This window comes from Talpa europaea (genome assembly GCF_964194135.1).
Source record: "Talpa europaea genome assembly, chromosome: 10".
Lineage (NCBI taxonomy): Eukaryota > Metazoa > Chordata > Mammalia > Eulipotyphla > Talpidae > Talpa > Talpa europaea.
In genome coordinates this window covers 76,530,648-76,558,229 of record NC_140077.1, presented here as the reverse complement: position 1 = coordinate 76,558,229, position 27,582 = coordinate 76,530,648, and the positions used below count along the sequence as shown (strand labels likewise).

At 56.0% G+C, this 27,582-nt stretch overlaps 1 protein-coding gene across 1 annotated transcript in view; it reads right to left on the bottom strand.

Moving 5' to 3' along the window:
* Positions 1–1,500: 1,500 nt before the first annotated feature.
* CACNA1S (calcium voltage-gated channel subunit alpha1 S) overlaps positions 1,501–27,582 on the bottom strand; it is a gene marked incomplete at its 5' end in the record, with an annotated part of 59,154 nt that continues 33,072 nt past the window's right edge. Inside the window, 27 exons of the mRNA XM_084245540.1 lie at positions 1,501–1,998; positions 2,124–2,267; positions 2,371–2,558; positions 3,273–3,358; positions 4,686–4,936; positions 6,239–6,367; positions 7,639–7,763; positions 8,062–8,163; positions 9,023–9,125; positions 9,376–9,472; positions 10,766–10,893; positions 11,734–11,893; positions 12,592–12,683; positions 13,500–13,565; positions 13,764–13,892; positions 14,762–14,818; positions 18,426–18,509; positions 19,009–19,119; positions 20,321–20,479; positions 20,947–21,148; positions 21,569–21,715; positions 21,992–22,044; positions 24,055–24,162; positions 24,396–24,483; positions 24,976–25,082; positions 26,512–26,571; positions 26,847–26,976. Coding sequence (XP_084101666.1) covers positions 1,747–1,998; positions 2,124–2,267; positions 2,371–2,558; positions 3,273–3,358; positions 4,686–4,936; positions 6,239–6,367; positions 7,639–7,763; positions 8,062–8,163; positions 9,023–9,125; positions 9,376–9,472; positions 10,766–10,893; positions 11,734–11,893; positions 12,592–12,683; positions 13,500–13,565; positions 13,764–13,892; positions 14,762–14,818; positions 18,426–18,509; positions 19,009–19,119; positions 20,321–20,479; positions 20,947–21,148; positions 21,569–21,715; positions 21,992–22,044; positions 24,055–24,162; positions 24,396–24,483; positions 24,976–25,082; positions 26,512–26,571; positions 26,847–26,976 — 3,358 coding nt within the window. The 3' untranslated portion in view covers positions 1,501–1,746. The remainder of the gene's footprint in view (positions 1,999–2,123; positions 2,268–2,370; positions 2,559–3,272; positions 3,359–4,685; positions 4,937–6,238; positions 6,368–7,638; positions 7,764–8,061; positions 8,164–9,022; positions 9,126–9,375; positions 9,473–10,765; positions 10,894–11,733; positions 11,894–12,591; positions 12,684–13,499; positions 13,566–13,763; positions 13,893–14,761; positions 14,819–18,425; positions 18,510–19,008; positions 19,120–20,320; positions 20,480–20,946; positions 21,149–21,568; positions 21,716–21,991; positions 22,045–24,054; positions 24,163–24,395; positions 24,484–24,975; positions 25,083–26,511; positions 26,572–26,846; positions 26,977–27,582) is intronic.

The window sequence follows — 27,582 nt, the reverse complement described above, 5'->3', positions numbered from 1 at the left end:
TCCCCGGCCAGGGAGCCACCCACATGGAGCAGCAGACCTCTCCTGTCTCACCCCCTGCTCCCCTCAGCAGTGTGTTTCAGTCCATCCTCCTGTTCTGCTCCCCACTCTGTCTCTGGTGAATCTTCTCATCCCTCCCCCACCTCTGGCTGGGACCCCAGTTCTTGTATGCATAAATAAATAAATCTTTCAAAAAAAAAAAAGAAGTTTGGTGTTCACTAACAGACTTGGTGATTGAGAGATAGACAGACAGACAGACAGATGCTAGATGGTAGACAGGTGACAGACAGGACTGCTGCAGGACCTCGCTGTTAGGAAGGAAACACCTTGACTGTGTACATGCAGGCGGAGCCAGGAGCGCGTGGGAGGGAGGGGGGTAATGTCTGGGGTAGAATCAGGGAAGTTGGCTGGAGGAGACACTGGGCTTCCACTGGGTTGCCAGGAAGGAGGAGGAGAGACAAACTCAGGTAAATCTGTCAGTTTGGTGACAGGAGCCGAGGGAGGAAACTTCCGGTGGCTTCTATTTCTCTAGAAGAAACCAGGCTCTTGATATTGTGTGGGGAGATGGGGGGTGGGGGGACGGTGGCAACACTAGTGAAGACCTGGGCTGTGGGTTTTCAGGGCACAGAGTGTGAGGTGCATGGTCTGGGGCCTCCTAGGGAGCCTGCCTGGGATCTAGCAGTCAGCTGCAGGGAGACTCATGTGGTTTCCACAGCAACGGCCAGAAAGCTGGACTTCGGCAAAGGCTTAGTGAAGAAATGGCCGTGGGTGGGAAGGATACCTCTGGGATCAGTGGGGTGGGGCATCCTAACTTTGTATCTCTGTGACTGTGGGACCCAGGCCGCCCACGTCACTTCTCTGCGCCTCCACTGCAGCATCTGGTAAATGAATCGACACCAGCCTCGCGAAGCTGTGGTAAGAACGAAATGGATATTGTGTGTAAACGTGCTTTGGGAATAGAATGTACTAAGACCCCTGGCATCAGATAGGTCTGTAGCTGGCATGCGGGAGGTGCTTGGTGAATGGTGACCTAGTTGCTGCTGTTAGTGATTATTACTCGTGTGGATGGAGGAGCCATGGAAACTGTAGGTCTTTGATGTCCAAGGTCACGAACAGGGGGCACTTGAGGCCTCTGAGGCCTGTGTTGCCAGTGGACCTGGCCAAAGAGACATGGTCACAGCTTCAAAGAAGGTTGCTGTGGCGTGACCTGGGATGTGGCCTGCTTTTAAAGCTACCAGCCATCCTGAGGCTGCTGGCCCCCATCGGTGGAAGTGCCCATGACCTTGCAGGAGGACCCACGTGCTCCCCAGTAGGGTCCCCTCTGTCTCACGCAAAATAGCAGGCCTGCTGGCCCTTCTCCCAGACCCAGGCTCCTGAGCCTGTGGACAGGGGTGGAGGAGGGGGGAGTGGGTGTAGGAGAAGGAGCCAAAAAAGGAGACAAGCAGAGGCCAGGTGCCCAAGTCACAGGCTGGAGACTTTAATGTCCTGCTACTGAAAGTGGCCTCGTGCCAGCCACACTGAGCAGGGCTGTTTGAAGGACAGCAGAAGCTGCATCCAGTCACAGCTCCCGCTGGTGAGGAGAAGGGCTGTCAACCTGCTTCCTCCTGACTTGGAGGTAGATCCTGGCTGCCCCTACTCAGCGCATCCTTTTAGCGGCTGAGGGGGGAGCCCGCCTCCTCCCCTCTGGAAACCCCCTTCCCCAGCCTCGGCCAGGCTGGCACCCCGTCCATGGTGACACGGTGTGGGCTTTCACAGCCTGCGGGGAATCAGGGTCTCCTGGGAGCCCTGACGCTGGTCCAGGCTGCCCAGGGAAGACCTGAGGCTCAGGCGTCCCAGGCCACGGTCCATGCCCTCCGGGGACTCTCGTCCTTTCAGCAGCTCCGTGGCCGCCACCTCCACTGCCTCTGGGTCCATCTGGCAGGCCTCTGCCAGGGCGTGGCCAGTTACTAGGATGAAGCCAGTGTCAGATGCCAAGGTGTCCAGGCCCCCTCGAACCAGAGCCTGCGGGGAGGAGAGAGGCTGAGTGGGGTCTTTCCAGGGCCTGCTTCTGCTGGTCCCACCATTTCTCCACCCCCAGGCCCTCACAGGGCCACTGAGAGCAGCCCACTGCTGTGTCTCCACCTCACCTCTTGTATTAGCAGGGCCGTAGCTGGGGCCAGGCACCGGGAAGGACTCCCCTCGGTCCTATGGCTGTGGGGTGTCTCCTCAGGCTGACACCCTGGGGTGGGATTCTCCCTCTCCTCAGTCAGGGGAGGCTCCCCACTGGCCCACTGTTCCAAATGCACAAAAGCAAAGACCCCAACAAGGAAGCTGGAGCCCATTGGGATTCAATGAACCCCCAGCTCTTCAGAAAGTGCCTCCGGCGAGACCCACAGAAAGGGGGGCCCAGGAGTCTCTTCCATTATTGATGAGAAAATCACTGCCTTTCCCTGCCTCTGGGTGGTTTCCTCCCGGGCTGCAGCCTGTTACCTGGTGGAGGGCAGGAGTGGCCTGGGCACTGGGCATCGCTCTTTGGGTCAGCTGTCCTCTCAGCTTTTCCACATGGGCTTTGCTGTGGGGTCCTGTGGGCAGGAAGGGTCCAGGACAAGAGGGGCTGCTCACCTCTGCCAGGGGCCCTAGTCAGTGGAGCTCTGCTTGGCCCTCCAGCCATGCCCTGAGATCCCAGGAGACCTGGGGCTGCTGAAGGTGCCCTGGAACACAGACACGCCTCCAGGCTGGATGGGACTGTGCCGCCGCCTGCCCCGCTGCTGGCGGTGGTCTCTGTCCTTGTGAGCTTGGGAAGGAGACTCAGGGCCAGAGTCTAGTCAGCTCTAGTCAGGTTGCTTTTCAATGTGACCACATGTGTGTATGCGTGCAAAAGCGTGCGTGTGTGCACACAGATGTGTGTGTGCATGCATGCAGTTATGCATGTGTTTATATGTATGTCTGCTGTTCACATGCATGCATGTGTGTGATGGGAGCAGGGCAGGCACCCTCCTCTCTGCTGAACTCCAGCATCCTCAGGGCTCCTGCCACATGTCTAGGACTTGCTGGTATTCTGGGAGGTCATCAGCTGAAGCCAAGGGGTTGGGGTGTCCAGGGGCTGTTCCCCAGTAGAGACAGGCTTGCATGTAGCTCCTCCCCCCTAGCCCCCTCGATGGCTCCTTCTGTGCTGGCTGTGGAGCGCCCCCATTGAACCCACCCGGCTGGTTCCTACTACAACATGCTCTCCAGCCAGCCCTCCTGGCCAGGTCAGCTCCAGGCCTCAGCTTCTCGTGTGCCCAGAAGACACTGACCTAGGGCCCTTTGAAGTCGGCTGTGGGCTCCTCCTTGTGCAGCAGGTGGCTCTGCCTCTCCAGGGAACCCCCTTTCATAGTGGATGCTGAAAGTAAGCAAAGCCCAAGAAGTTGAGCAGGCTGGTGCTGTTGCCACCTACTGCTCCCCACCCCCTCAGGCACTCATCTCCCTCAGAGTCTGCACCCTGCACTGTGGAGCAGCCCTGCATTCCCTGAACTCTGCACAGCCAGCCCCGACTTTCTAAAAGGAATAAACGAAATTTCTTCCTGTCTCTATTACGCTGCTGCCTGATGGCTTCTCCTGTCCAAGAGAAGCCCAGCCCCTGATGGCTTCTCCACTCTCTCCACATTCTGTTAATCTTTTGGGACCCTGCTTTACTCTTGCAGCCCTTAAGACACTGGCGCTCAACCTTGGCTGCCCATTGGATCACCTGGGAAGAAGCTCTAAAAACTAGGGTGGCTCTGTCCCTCCCCAGAATCTGCAGTGGGGGTCCAGCCACTGGGATTTTGAAGGTTCCTTAGATATCCTGATGTGTTGAGAAACATTGCCTGGTATGTTTCTAGAACTTTCCAATACCCACTCTGCACTTTGTCAACAGCTAACCTAGGAGTATTTGGTCACAATCATATCCCATAAATATCCCCCAATGGGGCCACAATCTCTCTAGGCCCGGCCCAAGTCTGTGTCTGTGTTTCTACAACCTAACTCCGTGGTGACCCCAAAGCACAGGTGCCCTTCAGGGCTTGTGTGCTAAATCAAGGGTCTGACCAGAAGGCACTGCAGGTGGCCTTGGCCATGGGAGGCAAGTGCTTCTCAGGTCTTTCGCCCTGTCCTGCCTACTCCCGAGGGCTTGAGACTCAGCCTTTGTGGGTCACAGTGTCCCCTTGTCTGGAATGGGCTCTGCTCAGAGCCCAGCCATAGCCTATGTTTACTGAGAAGTTCTCCCTTTTATCTTGCTGTTTTTTATGGCAGCAGGATTATTTATGCGATCACAGAATATATTTAGTCTACAGCTCGGGGTGGTGAGATAGAAACCACAGCATGGCAGGGTCTCCTTGGAACGCAGTTCCAATGATTGAAACTTAACTGATCACATCCCAGATGCACCATCATTGAAGGCCTTCTCCTTCTAACCTATAACACGTCCACTGGAGCTAAACCTCTGGATGTGCTGGAGGTGATGGGAAGAATGGCTCAACACTGGGGCCAAGGCTGACGCGAGGCTGCCCCCTGCTGGTCAAAGGAGTCTCTGTCCTACTGACCTGCTTGGTGCATTAAGGGCCCAAAGGTAAGCAAAGGACATCCTAAAAGTTCCAGTGTACTTCTTCCAAAAAAGTCTGAACCCACTGATCATGTCTCCGCATTCCTACCATGGTACTCATACATTCAGGGCTGGCACTAGCTGCCACTACCTGGAAAACGCCTGGTTGTTGCTATGGTTGTTGTTGCCACAGGCAATATTGGCGTTGGCGTTGTTGGTATTGGCCCGAGCAAGAGGATGGGTGCTTGGCTCTTGAGGGAAGTCCTCCAAGAAGACAGGTGATTCCAGCTCTTCCATCTCTATCTCAGTGAACTGGAGGGGTCTCTGGCTGGCCACCATGGGGGCGAGGGAGTTGGTCCTTTCCAGGAAGTTGTCCACTTGGCCAAACAGGCCTCCAGTCCTCTAGAACCAGGGAGAGAGTGCAAGGACTAAGCGCTGAGACTGGGGGTGAGGGCTGGCAGGCCTAGGCTGCCACCCTGGCCCCATGGTGCTGGAAACAAGAGATGGAAGTATTGGGAGACAAATCCTATTGAAAGCAAATGCAGGGGTATAGGCCAGCTGGCCAGTCGGTGGGTCCTCGCCCGCGTGCCTTCAACTGTAGGACATGACCTCAAAGCAGACAGTGTGAAACAACAATAACAGGATTTAGGAGAGAGAGGGAGAAGGAGAGGGAGAGGGAGGGAAAGAGAGAGTGAGAGAGTGAAAGAGAGAGAGAGAGAGAGAGAGAGGAGAGAGAGAGAGAGAGAGAGAGAGAGAGAGAATTGATAGGCTGGCACATGGCCAGATGCCATCTGTTTTGCCCCAGGTAGCATCTGCTGAGCAGAGACCAAGGTCCAAGCCGAAGCTGTACATGGCAAGCTGGTGGCTCCTCCACAGACACCCCATTCACCAGTAGTTTATACTGCCCCAAACCTCAGCTCCACCCCTAGTTTTCCCATCAGTCTCTGTGTGGGGGAGGGTGGAGTTTGAAAGGTCCCACTTTCCACTATCTAGTTGACATCAGGGGGTGGAGTCTAGAAAGGTCTACCTTCTACTATCAGGTTCTCCATGAGCACCACCCACTGGCTGGGAGGTTGTTCCTCCTACACTATTTAACCTGAGGGGAATGGGCTGAGCTGAGGCCAAATAAGAGACAATCCCCACCCTCTGAGAGTTCTCAATTTGACATGGTAACAGGATATAGCTAAGTAACTATATAGGAGACACAGACATCTAGATCAGGAAATAGGGTGCGATAGCACCAAACTGGGTCTCTAGTCTCCGAACTTGCTGGTGACACTGGACATCTTACATCATTTCTTTGGGTGGCCATTTTCTCACAAGTAACTCAAGAAGGTTTAGCTAGTGGCTATTCAGGACCTTTCACCGTGCGCAACAAATGCTAGACAAAGCTAAGGATGGGGCCCAGAGTAACTGCAGAGGCAGATCAGGTGATGATGGAGGTAATGATGGAGGACTTCCTGGAGGTGGAATGCTGCCTCAGGTTTGTGAGGAGAGAAGGGAGCAGCAGAGAAAGGCAGGAAGGAGAGTTAAATTTGACACTTTGAGTAGGTTTCATCATTGACTCTGAGTCCCAAGAGATGTGGTTGTGAGGGTCTTCAGCATCTCTGTCCCCCTTCTGTGGCTGGGCTCCTGGTCCTCCTCTCTGGAGGGCACTGCTGCCCACCATGCCTACCACACAGGGTGGCCACTGCCTTCACTTACCCGGAATATCCCCTCCTCCATTGCGGCCTCCTCCATGGCTCTCTCCAGCTCCTCTTCGGCTGTCAGGTCCCCAGAGATGGTGCGGCGGATCTCAGGGGCTGCCTCCTCTTCAATGGTCCGCAGTCCAGCCTGGTGATGGAGGAGAGATCCAGTGAGTCTTCCAGTCCAGCCGGCGGGGGGTGGGGGGCAGGCAGAACTGCTCTCCAGGGCTCTCCTGGCCCCTCCAATGCACCAGGCCTCTATGAGGCCACTAGGTACTACCCTGGCCTCTGCAGTCGTGCAAGGCTTGCAGTTTTAAAGAAATCTCTGGACCTCATAGGTGACTTCATAATTTCCCTCACCCCACCCCAGCCCCCACCTAGGTCTCCAGCCTGAGAAATCTTGCTCGGTACAGTCTTCTAGACAAATGATCTCTTTCATGGCACATGCCATTAATACAACTTTTTGAAAGGATCAAAATTTCATATCACCAGTAATGGGACATATCAAAATTGAGAGTTTGTAATGAGAATGCAGCCTCACTTCTGTGACATCCTGTCCAAGCACATAGCCTAAACCTAACAGGAAGAAACATCACGCAGACCCCAAGGGGGGGCATGTAGGCCTGTAATCTTCAGAGGTGTCAAGGGGGACACTGAGGAACAGTTCCAGATGGAAGAACTAGAGATAAAACAGCTAAATGCACTGTGTTCCTCTGGATTGGGTCCCTTTGCTATGAAGGATGCTCTTGGAACAACTGGTGAAACTTGCATGGGGCCTGAGAACTGGAAGGTAGCAGTAAAAAGTTGTTAATTTCCTGATCCGGGTGGTTGCATTGTGGTTATCTAGGACAACACCTTTGTCTTCAGGAATTAACACATGAAGTTGCTCTGGATCGATGGAACATCTCGTTGGGGAAAAAAGGATTTTGTGTTATACATGCAACTTTTGCAATGATGATTGTCTCAAAACAAAAGTTGCAACTGAAATAAATTCTTGAGGGCACAGCCCCAATACATGTATGTTTTTTGAATTTATAAATTATGTGCTTTATAATTAAACCCCCCCCAAAATAGAAATAAAAAACAGCTAAGAAAGAACAAAGCTCTTAAGTTTTCTTTGCAAACACAAATGAATCCTTTTGAGCACACCCCGGGGTTCTGCCTTCTGGGGAGCCCACCGCTCAAATCTAGGTCAAATCTCTCCTACAAACAAATCCCATTTTGGCTATTCTCTTGAGCTGGAAACATCTTCCATAGGGACCATGCAGAGATGTCACATCATTTCCTCGCTGGTCCTGGCTCCTTTCCTCTTACACTGCCATCACCGCCCCCAAGGACACTAAAAAGGAGCAGGCGTGGGCCATCTGGCTCAGCAGGAAGTCCCCTGGAGCTTTGAGCTGGGCTTAGGGGAGGGCTTACCTGGATCTGTACGGTGTCCTTCTTGGGCCGATACCCATAATATTCCTCCTGGCGCTTCATGAACTTCCGGAAGTGCTCCTGGATGAGGAATGTGGCGTAGAACTTCCCCACGGTCACCTCATCATCTGCAGAGGAATCAACAAGGGATGCCCTTGATGGTTGGTGGGGCCCTGGCACTGCTCAGAGTGGGAACCAGGTGGAGCCAGGACTGGGCACTGCAGGCCACCCCTTTTCTGGCTGCATTGACTGATGGCCAGTTTTCAGCCTGAAGCTGGTGGCTACCCTAATGGACATCATGGGACTCAGCCAAGGTATTAGGAAGGGTCTGGGCCATTCTCAGATGCCCACAGGGCTTCTTGGAGAAAGGTCTTGACCCCTTGCCTCAGCTGCCTCTGGACTCTAGTCTCTCAAAGCAGCACCCACCTCCGATTGGCGGAATGACCTGGTCCAGGAGCTTCATGCTGGTTCTCTTCCAGATCTTCTTGATAATGGCCCTCAGCTCCTCGTTGGCCTGCTCAAAGTTACCTGGGGGCAAGGGTCAGGCAGGAGCAGTTCTGAAGTCGCCAGCCATGCCAAGTACATTTGAGAAAGACACCTAGTGCTCTCAGAAGCTCTTACTCAACAAACATTGGCTGAATTTTCTTGGGTAGCAGCTACTGTGCAGAGCACTGGCAATGGGGAGGTGGGGGGAATCCTGTCCATGAGTGCAGCCCAGCCCTTGAGTTCCATACCTACTCCCCACAGGCTTGGCTTTGGTGCCCAGAGTGGCTGATGTTAAGGTATCCTCTCCTCCCTTCTTGCCCACTCCCCCAAGTCTTCAAATCCCCACATTGTAGGATCTGTCCCAAAGACCCCAGGCAGCCTCCTACTGCTCTAACTTGGCCTCCACCTCCTCACCTCCCTGGCCTCCAAGAACCAGCCCTTGGCTGCCTCAGGCCTGTAGCGGCCCTAATCACCCACAGGATGGCTCTGAGTGAGGGCTCAGGTGCGATACTGAGACCCTGGCTCCTGCCCTTTCCCCCACCCCAGGTCTGTCTTCCCAGGAGGTAGGGACCCACAGATTTAGTGGAGCCGAGTATGGACCCCACCAGCTGCCCAGTGCTGCCTGAGCAGCTCCTCTGCCTGTGCCCAGAGTTGAATATCAGGGTGTCTATTGCCACTTCCCTGACAGTCATGTGGAAACAGATCCTCTGTGAGCTTTGTCCTGTTGAGAAATTTTGGGCTCCCTCTAGGCCCTGAGGGGCATGAGGATTTTGTGGTTATAGTGTAGAGTCCTCCCTTTGCTTTCCCTCATGACTCCTGATCCCAACCTTTAGTTCTGTGAGTCTTGCAGAATCTGCCAAACAGCTCCCTGAGAGAAGGGGGCACACACCGAGGCCCTCACCTTCTGTCTTAATCTTGAGTGCTGTGCGGACCAGGGCAAAGAGAGTGGCGTTGAAGGTGACGGTGCCGTCGCTGTTCAGCGGCATGTTCATACCCACCAGGCGCTGTTCAGGGAGAGGGAGCTTGTGTGAGCAGGCCCCCCCACTCCCTGCCCAGTGTGTGGGCCGGGAAGGCCCAGGACATGAGGGCTGGGGGTGCAGGCTGACCAGGAGGCCCTCCAAGAGCAGGTGGAAAGGTGAGCTGGGGGACTCCTTGAGAAAGTCTACAACTCTTCCCATCAAGCCCTACCAGCCTCCCTGCCACCCACCTCCCTTTTCCTCTCCCGGGGGCACCTTTCCTGGCAGCTCTGGTTACCTTACATGCTACCCGGTGTGGGCAGAATTTCCCAAAGCCCAGAGGGGGCTGGATCCTCCTCAGCAGGGTCACCACATCCAGGTGTTTGATTCTGCCCCTGCCGAAGGACACCCGGCTATATACCTGGCAGCCACACCCAGAGAATGGGCCAACGGAAGGAGAGCCAAGGGGGCAGAGGAATAATTCCTGATTTTCCAGCCATATCCAGAAAGTGGAAGAATGTATATAAAGAGATAATGTTTGGATTCACCACTACCCAACACGAGGAATGGGCCTCCTTTTCTTTTGGCAGATAGAGGCCAGCATTTCCTCAGATGTGGGATTTGGAGCTCGTGTTCCCCATAGCAGAGCCCTCCTTGGTTTTTGATCAAGAAAATTAGGGACCCTTGTGTTGTATCAATAGAAGTAGAAGGTATAGGTCAAGGGAGGTGGAAGCCTACCTCCAGAGATGGGTCCAGAGCTGATAACCACATTTTCATTGGGACCATAAAATTCCCCAGAATGGACATAAAGCAGCAGATAAGGGAACGACCAAAGCAAGAGGCTTGAAAAAATGGTTTTGGATGACCATATTGACTTCCTTTTTTTTTCTGATGGGCTGGCTGTGAGAAAGAGTCACTATCTCCTGCCTGTTTCCAGGGGACAGAGTTAGAACTCATGCGTGGGTGCTAGAAGCAGGTAGATCTGGATATCCATGATGTGAACACGTGAGTCAGCTGCTGAGGGCACAAGAGGGGCCTGAATTGGACCTTGGCTCATTGCTAACAAGCTGTATGACTAAGCCAGATATGCAACCTCTCTGCACCTCAGTTTCCTTATCTGGGAGATTGAGACAATCAGGAGCCTTTGTTAGCTATTGCAAAGATCACACGAGATGACGCATGCGATGCTAGCGCAGCGCCTGACAAGGGGAAACAATCACCAGACATGAACTTGTTATCCTTTCTGGAAGAACAGAGAACCATGCTTCCCAGGCTTTACTGTGCTAGGATGCCCGGTGGCCAGGTTAACAGCCCGAGACTGACTCAGTCAGTGTGCGCCAGGGCTGGGGCTCTAAGTTTGCAGCAGTCTGGGGTGCTGCTACCATATTCTGCATAGCCAGGGCCTTGAGCGTCTGTGAGGTAGTGTGTTCCCTGCTCCTAGAAATGTCCAAGCAGAAGCTGGGGGACCATGTCCCAGTAAAGTCAAAGGGGTTTTGCTGTGTGATCCATCCCAGTCTTGAGAAATGTGAACCCTCTGATCTGGGACTTTGGATAACCGAGGTGGGAAGATGCTCTTGCTCTCTGATTAACATGGAGAGAGATGCCCTAGTGACATGCAGACAGGATCTAGGAAGGCAGGATGGGCCATGCGGGGAAGGCCCCACATAGAACCTGTGGGCCAGACTCACGTGGCCTCCGGATCGTACTCTGCCCAGATGGCCTTGAACTCATCCAGGTGATGCGGGCCCAGGATGGACCAGTCCCGCGTGAGGTAGTCGAAGTTATCCATGATGACAGCCACAAAGAGGTTGATGATCTGCAAGCAGAGAACTCCCAATACCAAAAGACAAGTGATGCCAGGCCAGCGTGGGGGGCTGCGAGGTGCCCACAGGGTGTGAGCTGCAGGGCTCCCTGTGCCTGAGCTCTGTGTCCAGTCTTTCTGAGCCACCCCTTCCTCCCTTCCAACCCTGTCCACCTCGGTGCTTTTGCTCAGGCAGGGCCCTCTTGGGAGTTCACCCTATCTCGGCCCCTCGCCGCCAACCCAGAGGGATGGCTTCTCACCCTCCATGTCTTCCTGGACATGCCCTGTCATGTTTTGCCTTTCCAGCACACGGTAGAGTCCTTTGAAGGGCAAGGTTTGCTCAAGCACGGACTCCTCTTGTACTTGAGGAGCCTCTCCAGGACCTCTTATTGAGGTTTCTAGGCCTTGCCCTGAACCCAGGCACACCCCAGATCCTCAGTCACGAGTGATCCCAAGAAAGAAACACTGGAGGAGTGAGGGCCCTGCCTTCCACATGGACAGCAACTCGAGTCTCCAGTCTCGTGCTTCTAACCCCAGGGGACCCTCCAAGGGACCCTGTTTTCAAAGGCTCAGCCTCCTCACAGTGGGCGAATTTCTCCTCCAAGGGATAGTGAGGGGCAGCTGGCTTCATGGGAAGTCCCTTCCTATGGAGGGACTTGATTACTGATTGAAGTAACATCTTTTGGAGCCCTCCGGGAGCAGGAAAAAGCACCCAGAAACCGAGTTACACCCCAAATGACCCTAGCCTGCTGTGTGCCTGTGACAACAACTCCTGGGTACATAGAGGCTGTCAGGAGGGAGAGTGAGGTGGCCCTGCCTGAGCCTTGGGCCTGCTCCCTGCCGTGGGCCCCTCACCAGGAAGGCACAGAGCATGTAGAAGCTGATGAAGTAGTAGTAGGCGAAGCCGGTGCCACACGTGTACTCCTCGCCTGGGGCGTAATCCGACTCGGGGTCGCACAGCTTGCCGTAGCTGCAGGCCAGCAGGATTTCCTGCCATGCCTCACCTGTTGCGCACCTGGGAGAGAGAGGCTGCTGTTGGCCTGGTCACCAGTGAGTGGCCCGTCTGGACCCCTGCTGCCTGGTGGGAGGAGTGTGCAGGGAGGGGGGATGACCAAGGCTGCTCCCCCAGAAGTAGGAAGTCAGATCCCCTGGTTCTCGGAGCAGCTTAGTGTGAGGTGGGCCTCAGTTTCCCCACTGTGCTGCAACCCCATCGCTCTACCCACTGTGGGGTGCAATAAGCAGGACCTAAACTACAGAAAAGGGATTTCTTGGACGGAGGGAAAAATTATTAATTTGTGACGTAAGTCACTGGGGGGGACAGCAAGGGAGCCCTGTGCTGACTGAGGCACTGAGGCCTCACCACTCGCCTGGGGGAAATTTGACTATCTCCTGCATTGTGGGATGAGGTTGGAGGCTCCTCTCATGTCTCGCAGGACTGGCTCCAGTGTCTGTGAAACTCAGTGCAAAATGAACATGTGGGACCCCTCACTCACCAATGATTACAAAGGGGCACTGGCTACACAGTGGCGAGCACAGAGCCTTCCAAAGCCCATCCAGATGGCCAGCCGGCCTTCTGAGCCATGGTCCTGGGTGGTTACACAAGCTATACACCCATGCCACAGCCCAGACCCACGGGGTGGGGGTAGAGGAGGGCCCCCGCTGGGGAGTAGAGCAGGGTCCCCCTGCTGGGGCAAGGGTGGTGGGGACACCTGCCTGAAGAGCAGCAGCACAGCCTGTGGGAAGGTCTGGAAGTTGTTGTTCCGGTTTATCTGGGTCCCATCCACCATGGCGATCTTTCCGAACATCTGTGCATGACAATGGACTCTGGCTTTGGCACTAGGTACAAGCCTGCCCTCAGCGTGGCTCCTGGTGCCCTCTCCCACCTGACTGCTCCCTACCTCCTCAAATCCCCTTCACTTAGGCCTGTCTGACCAGAAGTCAAATAAATTGGATTATTTTCGAAGTTAAGTGAGGTGCTTCCTCTTAAGTCAGAGAGTGGCCCCGTTTTTCTGTTTTGTTTTTTTTTTAGAGATTTATTTATTTATGCATACAAGACCTGGGGTGCAGGCCAGAGGTGTGATGATTGATAGGGTTCACCAGAGACAGATGGGGTAGCAGAACAGGCGGATCCACTGAAAAACACTGCTGAGAGGAGCAGTGGGCGAGACAGAAGAGGTGTGCTGCGCCATGTGGGTCAACTCCCTGGCCAGGAATCGAACTTGTGCTGAAGTGGCTGCAGATAGCTTCACTGTGCTAAGACTTAACCCCTTGTGCCACCAGGGAAGCCCCTGGCCCCATTTTTCTAATAGCAAAGGACTTGCTACGGGAGGGGCAGTCCAGGGAGGATGACCACCTCAAGCAGGGGCCTTAGAGACTGCTTCAGCCCCTACTGTCCATCAGCAGGTGAAAGCCCTCCCCGCCCTCCTGAACTGCTTCTACCTGACCAGCACTGACGCCACCTGGGCATTAGCTGTACAACCAACTTTCAGTGGACCCCAGGGTGCCAGGGTGAAGGAGGTAGGGAGGGTGAGAGTCCAGCCTGCATGCTGACCTCTCCAATGCCCATAGATGTCCATCTAACTTGGCCACGTCCACCTGTGGCTAGGCCACCGGCTTCTCACCTGCATGCCGATGACAGCGTAGATGAAGAAGAGCATCACGATGAGCAGAGCCACGTAGGGCAGGGCCTGGGGGTGGTGGTGGAGGGAGGGTCAGTGCCATTGCCCACGTCTACCCTGCAGCTCTCCCTGCTCTCCAGGGATCCCAAGAACCCCCAGGGTGCCCCCAGGGCTGGCAGACGTCCCCAGTAGCCTTTCCGTGTAAGTGCAGTGATTGGGGGCATGGGCAGGCCAGGCCTGGCTGAGGGGTGAGCTGGACGCTCGCACCTGGAAGGACTTGATGAATGTCCACAGCAGCGTGCGCACCCCCTCGGCCCGGCTCAGCAGCTTGATCAGCCTCATGACCCGGAACAGGCGGAAGAAGGCGCTGGAGATGCGGGCACTCTCGTCTGGGTCCTGCGGGGCAGCAGCCCCAGAAGTCAGTCGGGGGCAGCACCCCAGCAGGGGAGGGGGCAGGCGGAGCAGAAGGGGCAAGTGTTGGGGAGATGTCCATGGTGGACAGGGGTTCTGGCTGTGGCCAGCCTGGGCTCAGGGTCTGGGCTTGTTCAGCTGGGACGGGGAGGATGGTCATGGAGCACCAAGCGGTGTCGGGGGCCCATTCTCAGGAGCAATGGCAGGGATTCCACCTGGGGTGAAGCCCACTGCCTGCCCTTTTGGGACCTCCTGTCTCATCTCACCTCCTCAAGCCACCATGGACTGAGGACCCCAGAGCTATCCCCAGTCTCTCCCCTTGTGTCCCCCCGCCCCGTCCCGGGTGCAAAGGCTCCCTAGAGCTCAGCTGCTCTGTTGCCGTCCATGTCCATTCAACACAACCACTCCCTACCACCCGGCCCTGCCCTCGGCCGTTGTAAGCCAGGCCAGCCTCTGCCCTTGTGCGAGCCTTAGACACCAGGATAACTCTGGAAGGGGAGAGCCCCCACGGAGCTTCCTGTGTCCCCAATGGCCTTGTGCCAGTCAACTGTGACCAAGGTCCTGCAGCAGCGACCATGGTCCCCTCTGGATATTCCCCTCAGCAGAGAGGGTGCCAGAAAGACCCCTAGCCCCACTTCCCAGGAGTCTGACAAAGCTGCTATATCCATGCACATTCTACTACAGAGCCCCAGACCTGCCCTAGCTCAGACCCTGCAGGGGGCCGCTCTGGGAGGGGGCCCTGAGTGCCGAGCACCCCATGCAGTGCAGTGGCCAGGCCTAAGCATGCACGCTGTAGGGCCGAGCGAGCGCTGGCGGGTGGGTGTGCCGGGCAGGCCCATGCAGCCTGGAATTACAACGTTCCCGCAGCCTCCACCCAGGCAATACAGTCCCCCGCTGGAGGCCAGGAAAGTCTGTGGAGAGAAGAGACGAGGGGTGGGGGAGAGGGGGAGAGAGAGGAGGAGGGACACGATGGGAAGGCAGTGAGGAGAGGGGTCAGAAAGGACAGACACACAGAAGAGTCAGAGAAAAAAGGCAGAGGCAGGGTATGGGGACCCCAAGTGGCTGCCAATCGGGGCAGGGAGTGGGTGGGGATGAGGATGAAGCTTCTGGAACAGGGAGGCCACAGAATGGGACAAGGGATAAGAAGAAGAGGGAAGACCAGACATGGATAAGTCCCTTCTCTTTCCAAAGGGTGTCTGCTGCTGACAGGGATCAGGTTCCCTGTGTGGCTGGTATGCAAGGCGGGGTCACCCGAATGGGCACTGTGGGAAGTACTGGTTTGTGATGGGCGGGTCCACACCTCTCTCTCCCTGAGTGCAGGGGTGCCAGCCAGCTCCCTTGTGCCACTGAGGCCCTTAGAGAAGTCCCATCGTCCAGGGGCAAAGGTCCTCTGGGGGAGCCTGAGACCCCCACAGCAGACACCTCTCTGCCCCCGGCCTGGGAGCCAGATGCAGGCCTCCGTGTCAGTGGCCAAGCTCCTGGAGAGCAGGTGTTGGGGTTGTGGACACATGTCTTCCCGTTTACGGTGAGCCTGCCCCTTAGGCCCCATTTGTTCTGGAGGCCAAGGCCAGGGGACGTCACTGTTTCATTTTCTCAAAATTTGAGGAAGGCCTTGTTCCCAGTACTGGTTTTTCACCAAACAGATTTCTTTGGGGCAGATTTTCCCTGGAACACTCGTTCTCAATCCTGGTTGTGCATGAGGATCTCACGGTGAACTTAACAAAAAGTATAATAACCCAATGAAGTTGGCTTGGAGAGGACTAGCCTGGCTTTGGAGGCTCAAAGGCACCCCAGATGGCGGTTAGCTGCCAATGGGGGAGCCGCTAGCCACATGGGGCTATTTGAATCGCAGCGAAAATTAAGTCAAGTGAGCAATCCAGGTCCCCAGTTGTACAAACTACATTTCCGTGGCCAGCAGACATGTGTGGCTTAGTGGCTACTGTGCTGGACAGAGCGGATCATTTCTGTCCTTGCAGAAAGTCTCCACAGAAAGGGCCACCCCGCTTTTGGGAATAGAAATCAATCTTAACATGACTTCATGCAAACTTATAGGTAGGAAATGTCTGTTTCTCTTAAAAATCAAGTTAACAGCCACCGGCCTCCTCTGACCCTTCACCATGAAGGGAACTGTGGGCCTGCTTCCATTCATCCAGGGTCCCTGCTCAGCCGGACTGCAAGAAATAGCTATCTTTCATGTGCTTTTTATCTTGGCTGTTTAGAGTTCTTTCTTCTGATCTTGCTGATTAGAAATGCTAGAAATGCTGCTTTGGAGCCACGGGGCCTTCGGGATGCTATTTCCCAGCAAAAACTGATAGTGAATGGAAATTTGCACATATGTGTGTGCACGCATGTGCACGCTTGTGCACGCATGCTCACACACACACACACACACACACACACATTTTGCCCAGAACCATCCACCTCCAGCCAACCCTGGCCCTTGGGTTCAGGGCAGATGGAACTCTTGTCTGTCACTGTCTGGTCTGTACAATGGGGTGAGCAGGATTTCCGAGCCCCCTTCAGCCCCCAGACATCCAGTGTGGCAGCCAAGTCCCCAGAAGGTGCTGTGCCCAGCCAGGATTCAACCCTTTGGAGTCTCAGGCTGAAGGCTTCTTGCAGACTCCAGATGTTTTCTCAGCTGCCAGGAGTTTCCAGTATCACCCTCAACCCCGCCTCCATCAACCCATGAGGTTCACCCATCCTGGGCTGGCAATCTAAGGTGCTTAGCGCTGCACAGTGCAAAGTGCAGAAGAAGACCTTCACCTAGATGAGGCCCTTGCTTTGGGGCTTGTCCCTGGCTGCCCCTCCTCTGCCACTGGAATCCACTGCAGCCTTGGTGTGTGTGGGGGTGGGGGGGCTGGGAAAGATGAGCAAGTGTCTCCTCCCCTGTGGTCCCTCCCGGCACCAGGGCAGCCCGGACTGAGGTCACCCCTGGAGGGCTTGACTTCTAGGTCTTGACCGTGACCTCTTTGGCTGAAACCTCCAACCTGTCTCCTCTCACTTCCCCTGGTAAAACCAGTCCTGCACTGTTTCTCACTCCATCCAGGGCCGCATACTCTCTGTCCCACTTGTTGGTCCAGGTCCGGGGCCATCTCCCTCAGGGTCCCAGGGCCTACATCTCAACAACGCCCTTGCTCTCACAGGATCACTGCCCAGTGTGCTGGCCCCGGCCCACACCATTCCTGGCAGCTCACCCCTTCTCCAAGGCTTCTGGGCCGCCAGGCATGACTCCAGGGTGAGACTGAGCTGATGTGGACCACTCAGGCTCAGCCCATGCCCATGACTGCTGGCACCCAGTCACCCTCCTGGAGACCCACTCATGAGCTGTCCCTAAGGAGTCCCGGCACAGCTCATGCCACCGGCCTCCCTACCCACCGAGAAACCCCTGCAGCCTAAGCCACGCTTGGCCCTGCCAGGCTGTGCCTGGGTCCTCGGTGGTCCGTTCCTTCTCAGTCCTGATTGCTGGTTCTGCCTCATCTCTCCAGTCGTTAAACACTGGCATGTCCAAAGGCTCAGCCTTGGGAGCTTTTCTCCCTAAATACCTCCCCTGAGGTGATCCCATCCACCCCCATAACTTTAAATGAGTCTCAGGCTTAAAGCTCTAGCCTGACCTAATCTCTAAACCCCTGACTCACAAATCCGAGCCTCTGTGGCTCAGGTGAGAAGCCCTCATAAATCTGGAGGCCTCCTCATGATTGTGTCTACAGCAGGACTCTTGATTTCTGGTCCTACCTGAGCCTCTGGCACCTCTACACTGCAGGAAGTGGAAGCTCAGTCACCTGGGCAAAAGCCCTTATCTTCAGCCTTGCTCCCCGTCCTCCCCTCCCCTCCCCCAGTCAAGCTCATCAACAAAACCTGTCAGCTCAGCCTTCCAAAGTGACCCAGATGCTGGTCACCTCTCACCACCTGCACAGCTTGCACCCACCTTTTCTTATTTGGAGTGTTGAAATAGCTTTCTGTCTGCTCCCCCTGAGTAGCCCTGTGCCCCCTACAGCTGACTCTCAACTCCATAGCCAGATTGATTCTTTGAGAACTAAAGACAAACCAGATTTAAACCTTCCAGATGGCTCCCATCTCTCAGAATAAAACCCAAGGTTGTAACCATGGCCTTAGAGGGCCTGGGAAATCTGGTCCCTGACTCCTCTCTGTTCTCAGACTCAGCACAAGTGATCCTACCACAGGGCCTTTGCACGCATGTTTCTTTCCCTACAACACTCTAGATTACACCATCTCCAGAAAGTCTTCCCTGACCAACCCTCCCAGACTTGATCTTGCCCTTCCAGGACAGCTCTTGCTATGACAGGCTGGCACACTCATTATGTCTCCCTAGAGTCTGAGTTATCTGTCTGCTCTGCAGGATTGTAGCCCCTTGGAGGCAGAGGCCACCACTTCTCATTTCGATCTTAGGAACTTCTGGGGTACCATGCTCACTTATAGTGGATGCCCCCCAGATATCTGTGGACTAAACCAGGGCTTTCAACCCCACCCCATTATCAGCTTCATCTGCCTGACACTCACGTCAATCTCACTGAGGATGACGTCGATGATGCTGCCGATGACAATCAAGAAGTCAAACACATTCCAGGGGTCTCCAAAATAGCCCTGGGAAGGAAAGGGAGGGGCCCGCTGAATTGTGGGTGGCAGGGGTTCTGTCGGCCAGCAGAGGGCAGTGGCAGGCCCCGGGTAAAGTGGACCCCCTGGGCCAGGCCTAGGTGGGGTGCATGAGGCCCACCCTGAAACCCCCTCCCTTTGGTTCTTTATTTCCCTTCCTCCAGAGCATAAAGCAGTTGGGGGAGAGGGAGAGAATCTGGGGTCCTGGTCCACATGGACTCCTCCTCTCCTTGGAGTCCTGTCTGGGGCTTGACAGTGCAGATCTGACAGGGTGTGGCAAGATACTCCCCACCCCCGTGGGCGCTCCCTCGCAGTCTGAACACCTTGCCTGCCCTGAGTCTGCAGGTAAAATTGGGCAGGGGGGCGCACAGGTTAGGGGCAGAAGTCCTGGATGAGGCCCTTCAGGAGGAGGCTGTGGGGGTGCTCCATGAGAAGGCCCCACCCCACCTGGCCCCACCTGCTCATCTGGCCCTGTGGCCCCCACACTCACCTTGGCCTTGAATGCCATGAGCTTGAGGACCATCTCCAAGGTGAAGATGATGGTGAAGGCCACATTGAGGATGTCTGAGATGTGGTTCATCTGCTCTGACTGGTTGTAGTGCTGTGAAGGGCACAGGAGAGGGGCTGAGTGGCCAGGCTCACCCAGTCTCTTCTGGGGTGCCCCCTTTTCTGGGACCCATGCTCACTTTTTTACTTTCAGAAAGCTAGGTGTCTGCTTAGCAATTCCCTGAATTCTACCACATCTAATGGATAGCCCCTCCCCCTCAAAGAGGGGACACAGGGACAGAGGCGCCCTAGCTCCACATTCTGCTGTGGGGGGGCAGAGCTCATTTACATCTCTTTTCTGGGGTGACAGGGCAGGGGGTTCTGCTAGGCAGGACTGTGGGACAGGCTCTATGAGTCCTTTGGGGACAGGATTAGGAGAGTGGAACCCTGGGCTGGCATGACCAACTAGAGGTGGGAGCTGGGCTCCCCCTGCCAGCTGTCTGCTGGGCCCCCAGGATGGTGAGGTGGTTCAGAGCCAACACCTTGCTCACCACTACAGCCTCCTTTAATCTATTTCCTTATAAGGATTCCCTTACACTCTTTCAGAAAATCGATGAAATGAAAACCCCGCTTGCTCTACAAAAGCTCCCCGGATAGTTGAGAAGGATCTGCCTGTCCCCACCCCACTCTGACTTGTCGGGAACACCCAGTTCTCTTGCCCAGCTTGGACATATCACTAGAGATCTTCTGTCTGGCCTGGGCCTGCTGTCCGGAGCCTTCTGCATCACCTGGCCTTGTGTGGATGTGTGGCGGGATGTGCCTTAAGTGCGCATGCCAGGGGGCCTAGCCATGCAATTCTATTCTTCCAGGCGCGAGGGCTCAGATGCTGAAGTAATGTTGGGCAGCCATGGCGCGAATTGTGACAATGCCATAAAGGAAGGGTGCTGGGCTCCCGAGAGAGACCCCTGTTCGAACTCCATTTCTCTCTGGGCTGGAGCCAAATACCGGCCAACTTAACCATCCAGATTTGCAACAGCACAAGAGAACCAGAGAAAGCACTTTCTCTGTCCTCTGCTGCTGGGCTCCTGTGGTGCCACCTCCTGCTGATGGCACTGCCTCTGGGAGACTTCCACCTCCTCCTTGGGAGACTGGAAGTGCCTGGCGAGGCCTGGGTCGGCTCCTCTGAGTACTGAGTTCTGCCTCCCTTGGAGGCACCTCCCTTGGTACCTCCCTCCCTTGGAGCTTAGGAAAAGTATCTGGGAACCCTGCCCTGCCCTGGACCCCATCACAGGGCATTGGTCCCTGGGGTGCCTCACCTGCATGCCTAGGCAGATGGTGTTGAGCATGATGAGGGCGAACATCAGGTATTCAAAGTAGGAGGAGGTGACGATGTACCACACCTGGTACTGGTAGGGGTTTTTGGGGATGTAGCACCTCAGTGGACGGGCCTTCAGGGCGTACTGCACACACTGGCGCTGAGGTTACACACACAGGGCAAGTCAGCACCCGGGACCCTCCTCCTGCTCCCTTCCATACCCACATCCAGGGACTCGAGAAACCCTGTGTTCTGAGCAAGCCGGGAGCAGCTGCACCCTGGAGTCTGTGACTGAGGGCCTCTGCTGGACCATTTGGGAGAGCAGTCCCGTCGAGCCCTGGAGTTCCTCCCGAGCTATCACAAGCCTGTCCAACATGGCTCCAGCCCAGGTCAGGGGCTCTGCATGGCGTCCTGTCCCTGGGCATGGTAAGGGTTCATGAGACCCCAGCCCCCGACTTGTATTGTCTATGGATGGAGATGGGTAGACCGCCTGGAGGCTTGGTTCGGGTATCAAATGGAGGTTTGGGGTCATTCAGACCCAGGATTCTTGTCACCTCCAGACCCCAGGGCCCAGGTAACAGGGGCCTGTGGGGCTCTGCTTGCCACCTCCAGCGGGAGGCCCCGCACCTGGTTCTTGTCCAGCTCACAGTTCTTGTACTCTGTCTCCCCCTGCTCCTGGAAGGTGACGATGACGAAGCCCACGAAGATGTTCATCATGAAGAAGGCGATGAGGATGATGTAGACGATGAAGAAGATGGCCATCTCCACGCGTTTGTTGTAGATGGGGCCCACGTCCTCTGTGTGCGAGTCTATGGCCTTGTACAGAAGCCTGGGGCAGGCAGAGAAGGGAGGCTGGGCAGGGCTGACACGGCCATGGCCACGAGCCAGGCCAGGAGGGGGCCTTTATCCCACTGCCATGGGGTGCCAAGGGGCTTTGTGAACAGCCAGGTGACGGCAAAGAAGTTAGGAAAGACAGGAAGAGATCCTGGAAAGGGCCTGACTTTTTATGGGGTGCCCCATCTCTCCCTAGTCAATCAACAGAGCTCCCCCATGTGGGCAGAGAGGAGTTGGGGTACATCTCACCCGAGGCCCTTGGTCAGGCTCCCTTTGGAGTAACCCATCAGCCCCCAGTCCTGCAAATCATCGGAGGGGGTGGGGTATGTGAGTGCCTGCCACAGGCCTGGGGCGGAGCAGTGGGGCTGCCCCTACTTGCCAGTGCTGGCCCCGGTCCCAGCCCGCCCTCACTCACTGAGGCCACCCCTCGAAGGTGGAGACTGTGAAGAGTGACATCATGGCTGACAGCACGTTGTCGAAGTGGAAGTCGTTGTGGATCCACTCGCGCCGACGCAGCTCTATCTGCGTGGGGTCCCCGTCCTTGTACACGTAGTAGTAGCCCCTGCGGCACGGGGGCCCAGTCACTCTGTGTGCAGCCCATGGCTGCCTCCTCCCCACCATTCAGGACCTGGCAACATGTCCTCTGGGCCCCGGGCCGTGGGGGCGCTGGGATGTGAAGGTCCAGACCCAGGACGAGAGGGGACCCCACAGTTACCCAAGGAAAGGAGCCTCTCTAAACATCCCTCCTTATTCCGGGATTCCCAGTCTGAAGGGTCCCACTGCCCCCCACCTGGTGGCCCCGCCCACCGTGCACCACAGCTGGCAGAACCCCGCACACCTGCACTCCTCTTCTGTCATCTTGGATAAGTCGTTGCAGCTGAAGAACTTCCCCTGCACCCAGGAAGGGGGAGACATGTCATGGCAAAGGATGGGAAAGCGTGGGCCATGGCAGGGAGTGACCGTGCCGGTGGGAGGAGAAGGGGAGGCAGGACGTTTGGAAGGAGGAGACTGTCCTCTTCCCCTCAGAGCGGTGCCCCCAAATTGTCTTTCTCTTTCCCTGTCCCCCACCCCTCAGCCACCCCACAGCCTGTCCCACCAGGCTCAGATGCTACGAGCCCGGAGAGGGGGCATCACTGAGTGCCCAGGCTGGGTCTGGGCATGGACTCACGACTGCACCTTGGCCCCTGCTCCCCCTTGCCCCCCACTGCTACAGGAGGTCATCTTGGGCCTCTGCATTCAGAGTGGGGTCATCCCACTCCCACCTTCTTCCTCCTGCAGGGGGTGGCTTTGGGGCAGGAGCGTGGGGCGGAGCCCGTGGCCTTTTGATGACAGCATGTCTGGGAGTCGACAGGGGGCTGCACCCCCCACCCCAGGGCCTGAGTAGGTGGGCTCTGTGCTCCCCCAGGCTGATTTCAGACAGAGCAATTTCCCCTTTAATCTACATCACATAGAGGACCCCCCCAGATTTGGTATGAACAACGGGTGCGGTTGACTAGGTCTTGATGTGGCCAAATTCAGCTGGAAACCCACAGATCCTGGCCTTGTCCCCTTCAAGATCCAGAGGGGAAGAACGACTCAGCCACGGAGCCAGGAAGAGGGGAGGCTGGCTGCCCCCACCTTCCTACCACCCCACCCTTGGTGGCTGTGGGGCCAAGGGGAAGGTGGGCAAGAGGAAACACAGCTGCCATTGGGCAGGTTTCTGGGCTTCTGAAATCAAATACCCCACTTAATGTGGCAAGCAAAGCTAAACTCTGATTGAGTGTGGCCTGCAGGTGCTAAATTTCCAAAATGTGATGCCAAGTGCCACTTGTATGGGACTTTTTGCTATTATCTGTGTGGGTGGGAACTGGGGTCTTGATAAGAGACTAAAATGCAGAGGAAGTTGGGGTGTTGAAGGGCAATTGTCTTGCCTGTAAGGGGCACTGAGACCAAAGAGCATCTTCCTTTCTTCGGGGAGGGGTCTTGGGGGTTCCTACGTGCCAGGTCCCAGGCTGGTGCCAGGGAAAGGGATGAGCAGACACAGATGTTGCCTGGCCCCCAGTCTGGCGGAGGAGGCAGCGGACAGGGGTGGGGGGGCAGGTGCAGCCCAGGCTGGGGCCAAGAGGAGAGGGCCATATGCAGAGCATTACCCTAGCGCCTGCACCCAGGGCAGTGTGGGGGGACTTCTGAAGTGGGCTTCATGACCCCCTGAGCACTAGCAAGGCCCTGGCAGAAAATGTCCTCTAAATGTCGAATAAATGAATGATTATAAGATGATGCCCTCGCATGTCTAAGTCTGACAGCAGTTATATCGTGGTGATTTAAATGCTCATGCTCTGGGGCAGGAGCAGATTGGCCCCCACAGTCAGGAAAGGGCCCCACCAGGGCATCAGTGTTACCCAGACATCAGTGGGTCCTGCAGATGCTGGGAAAGTCAGAGGCATCAGAAGATAGCTGGGTGGGAGGGGCTTCCTGGAGGGCTAGTTCCCAGAGGAACCGAAGATCCACTCTCCCGGGAAAGAAGGCTCCTGGCAAAACGATGGACTCACATTCCAGAAGCTCTTGGTAGCTGTGCCAGACACACTGGCCCGGAGCCTGGGGTGCAGGAGCCCAGCTGACTGATGGGGTTGGGGTGTTAGATAAGCCAGGCAGGATGGAAGGAGGGGGCCAAGGGTCACAATGGGGGGGTGATGCAGCCCCCTCGTGGTTCTCGGGGAGAAGCCACACAACCAAGAAGACAGCAGATGCAGCAGCACAGCGGCCACCGGACGGAACATCAACTAGGACAATGGTCTAGACCCAAGCAGCTTTGCCCCCAAACTGCGCTCCTTTTGCTTAGGGGGGTGAGGAAACAGACCATCTCCTGCTTGATGCACCATTGCTGGGGCAGGGAGGGGAGGCTGCCAGGGATGTGGGGCTCACCTTGAAGAGCTGGACCCCGATGCAGGCGAACATGAACTGCAGGAAGGTGGTGACCAGGACGATGTTCCCGATGGTGCTGATGGCCACGAACATGCACTGCACCACATGCTGCAGGGGGTGGGGGAGGGGGCGGTGAGGTGGGGACCAGGTCGGCGCCACCCACCTTGCTATCCCTGTTGGGGGTGCTGGGAGCTAGTTGGAAGCTGGGAGATGTGGGAGGGATGCCCCAGCCCCACCTTTATCCCCTTTACACAAAAGGGAGCAGTCGGTGCCCTGCACGACTGGGCTGAGACGCCCAGGTTTAGGCCCACATCTCCTCTCCGCCCCATGCTGTCGCTCACCTTCAGCCCTTTGGCTCTGTTGATGGCCCGGAGGGGCCGGAGCACCCTCAGTACCCTCAGGATCTTCACCACTGAGATGGCGCTGGACCTGGAGGAGGTGGCAGAGGGTGCAGGGGCTGGGGGTGGCTGGCTCCAGCCCTCCACCCACCTCCAGTCTCCAGTCTCCTCTGCCTGGAAACACTGCTGTCTCCTGCCTCCCTTCTCCTGTGTGTCCTGCGCAGGAGGAAGCCACCAATTGCTAACTGGACCAGTGTTCTGGTCTGTGAGCCACGCCCAGTGAGGGCTTCCTTTAGGGTGACCCCAGGCTCTCTCTCCATCTGACTAGGAGAAACCCCAGAGCAGGACTGTGCTCCCCATGGGGCGGCTGGGGTCTGCCTTCTCTCTGCCTCCCTGCCTAGTCTTCAGGACCTGGCTCTGAACACTAAATCCAGTAGGTGACACCAAGGGACTCCTGCCCCCCAGCAATGGCCCGAGAGGCCTCCCCCCGAGGGGCTCACAGTAGACAGTGGACGGACACCTGCTCTGAGGCCCTGGCATGGAGCGGGGGTCCACGCCCAGGGCTGGCCCTGCCATTGCTCACTCGAGTCCCATGGAGATGAGGGACACAGCCACCACCAGCAGGTCCAGGATGTTGAAGTAGTTGCGACAGAAGGAGCCCTTGTGCAGGAAGGCGCCGAAGGTTGTCATCTGGGGAGAGACGCAGCATGTCCCCCTGAGGAAGGGCTTCTCGAGGGCCATTTGCCTCCGTCCGCTCAGGAAGAGCACTTTTGAGGCAAGCAGCCTACCAGCCGCCTCCCTGCCTCCCAGGTCCCGCTGCCACCTGAGAGCGTTTCCCGCTCGCCGCTCTGGTCCTCAATGCCCGAGGGCCTCTCTCGGCAGCTCTGCCAGGCTGAACATGGCTCTTTCTTCTTCTCACAAGCCAAGGGACGGGCAGCCTGACTGTCCTCTCTGCCATGGAATTTACCATTCCTCCTTTTCCCAGAAGCTTCCTTAGAAGTCACCTCTGTGCTAAGGATGGTTGGACTTCACCAGGCTCCAAACTCTCTCTTCCCTCTGCACCCCTTCCCAGCCCCCACCCCACCCCCAATTTCTTGCTTGCCTCTCAGTTTCTTTCATCTATTCTCTAATAATCTCTAGTAATCTTTGCACAAACACATTATGTCCTTAAAGTCTGATAGGTTGAAGACTTTCATGACATTCAAGGCCTTGTGTAATTTTATCTCAACTCACTTTCCCAGCTGTTGATTCTGGAACTCTCCTGCATGTGTGTGGTATCCCAGCCCAGGGGGCCACTCTCTCCTCTGAGCATAGCCCAAACATCTCCTGATCATGTATTTGTCATTGCTCAGGACTCCTGGACTGCCCTTGCTAACACTCCCTAATGAAGTCCTGTCCAATTTCAGGTCTAATGCTAATGTTACCAACTCCAGGAAGTCCTCCTGGACAGAGGGAAGCCACCATCTCCCTCTGCTCAATGCCTTTACTAGCTGAGGCCTTGAATAAGGCACTGTGTTGATTTAATATGACAGCATGGACCTCTGCAGCTCCCCTACCCCCTCCTTGTTTGTGGAGTTGAAGGCTGAGTCTATGGGGTCACAGCCACAGACAGATTCCCCCTCTGCCCTCCAGACTCTCCACTGTGGTGGTGAATCAGTCCAACTCGAGAATGGATGAGCAGAGATGTGCTGTGAAAAGGAGTGGCTGGGTGCAATAGGGCAGAGTTGCCAGAAACCCAACCAAGGTGACAGTCATATCTCTGGAGACCCTAGAAAGAGAAAGTTTTCTAGGCATAGGCAACAAAGGTCTCAGAACAAAAAACAAATCCAGGTTGTGCCTTCGACATGGGAGAAAAATGGCTACACCTTCACGGACAGTAGGTGCTTTCCTGAGAAGTAGGTGGGCTCAGTCAGTCCTTTGCTCATCTGCTCTCCCAGTGTAGCAGCTAAAACTCTGTCTAGTCTCCTGGGTCCTGTGAGCCTTTGCTGTCACTCTTTGCCTTCTTCTTGCTCTCCCCTAAGACCCAGCATCTGAATGCGTGCAAGTTGGAGCCACATCAGGCCTGGATCCTTGGCCTGGGGACACTCAATGCGCAGGCTATTCCATACCCTTTACTCACCTTGAGGACAATCTCCACAGTGAAGACTGAGGTGAAGGCAATGTCAAAGTACCCAAGGATCTGGAGACAGGGCAGCGGAGGGAGAAGCAGGGAGAGGAAGGGCAGAGCAATGGCATCACCACCACTACTATACCCTTCACCACCACTGACACCAGGTAACAGGAGCCTGTCTGTGACACATGCTGGACCTGTCAAGGGCTTAAATTCTAAGAACTTCCAAGGCTATAGCCACATAGAGGCGACAGCTGACTCTGGGCACTGGCGAGGTGTGCAGGCCGCTGACACTTGGCATGGGAGGGGTGCTGAGCTGGCAGAGGATGTGGGTCTGCCATCACCTTATTCCTCATGGACTCTGCCCGGATGGGGTCCTCGGCGGCCAGGGCAGCACTGCTGAGCAGGATGAAGAGCAGGATAAAGTTGGTGAACCAGGTGGCATTGACGATGCGGTGACACAGGACACGGAACCTGCAGGGGTATCAGGGGAGCTGTGAGCCCAGGCACTCAGGCCTCATCTGCCTCCATCCCTCCTGGGCACACAGGTGCCCGGCCTCCAGCTCAGCACAGAGGGGTGAATTACAAACTGTATCAGGGTGGCCTTCTGGTTGGACATACAAGGGGCCTACCCCTCATTTTGTTCCTGCAGCCATACTCTCAACTCCCAACTGGGCCCCTCTCCCATAGTCCCCCAATTTTCCACCACCATCCCATAGCTTCCCGCTAACAAATGGGAGCGGCTGTCCTCCACCCCTGAGGCAGACAGATGAAACTCCATAAAGACCATAGTCTGCGTATTTTTGAAAGGTGTAACATTGTGAAGCCAATAAGAACTATGACTCCCACTTCTCATCCTCTTGCCCTATTGGAAAGTGCTCTCAGAAAGGAGCCAGTATGCACAGCCCCCCTAAGTATAAGTAACTGGTCAGTGCCACAGAGAACAGCATTTTAAACAGGGCACACAATCTGAAGCTGTAGGCAGGAGTTAGGTCCAGAGAATCAGGAGAAAGAGGCCTTTCCAGAGTAGGGGCATGTCCCTCTCTGAGTGCCCTGCCCCCTCAAGCACCCCAAACAGCA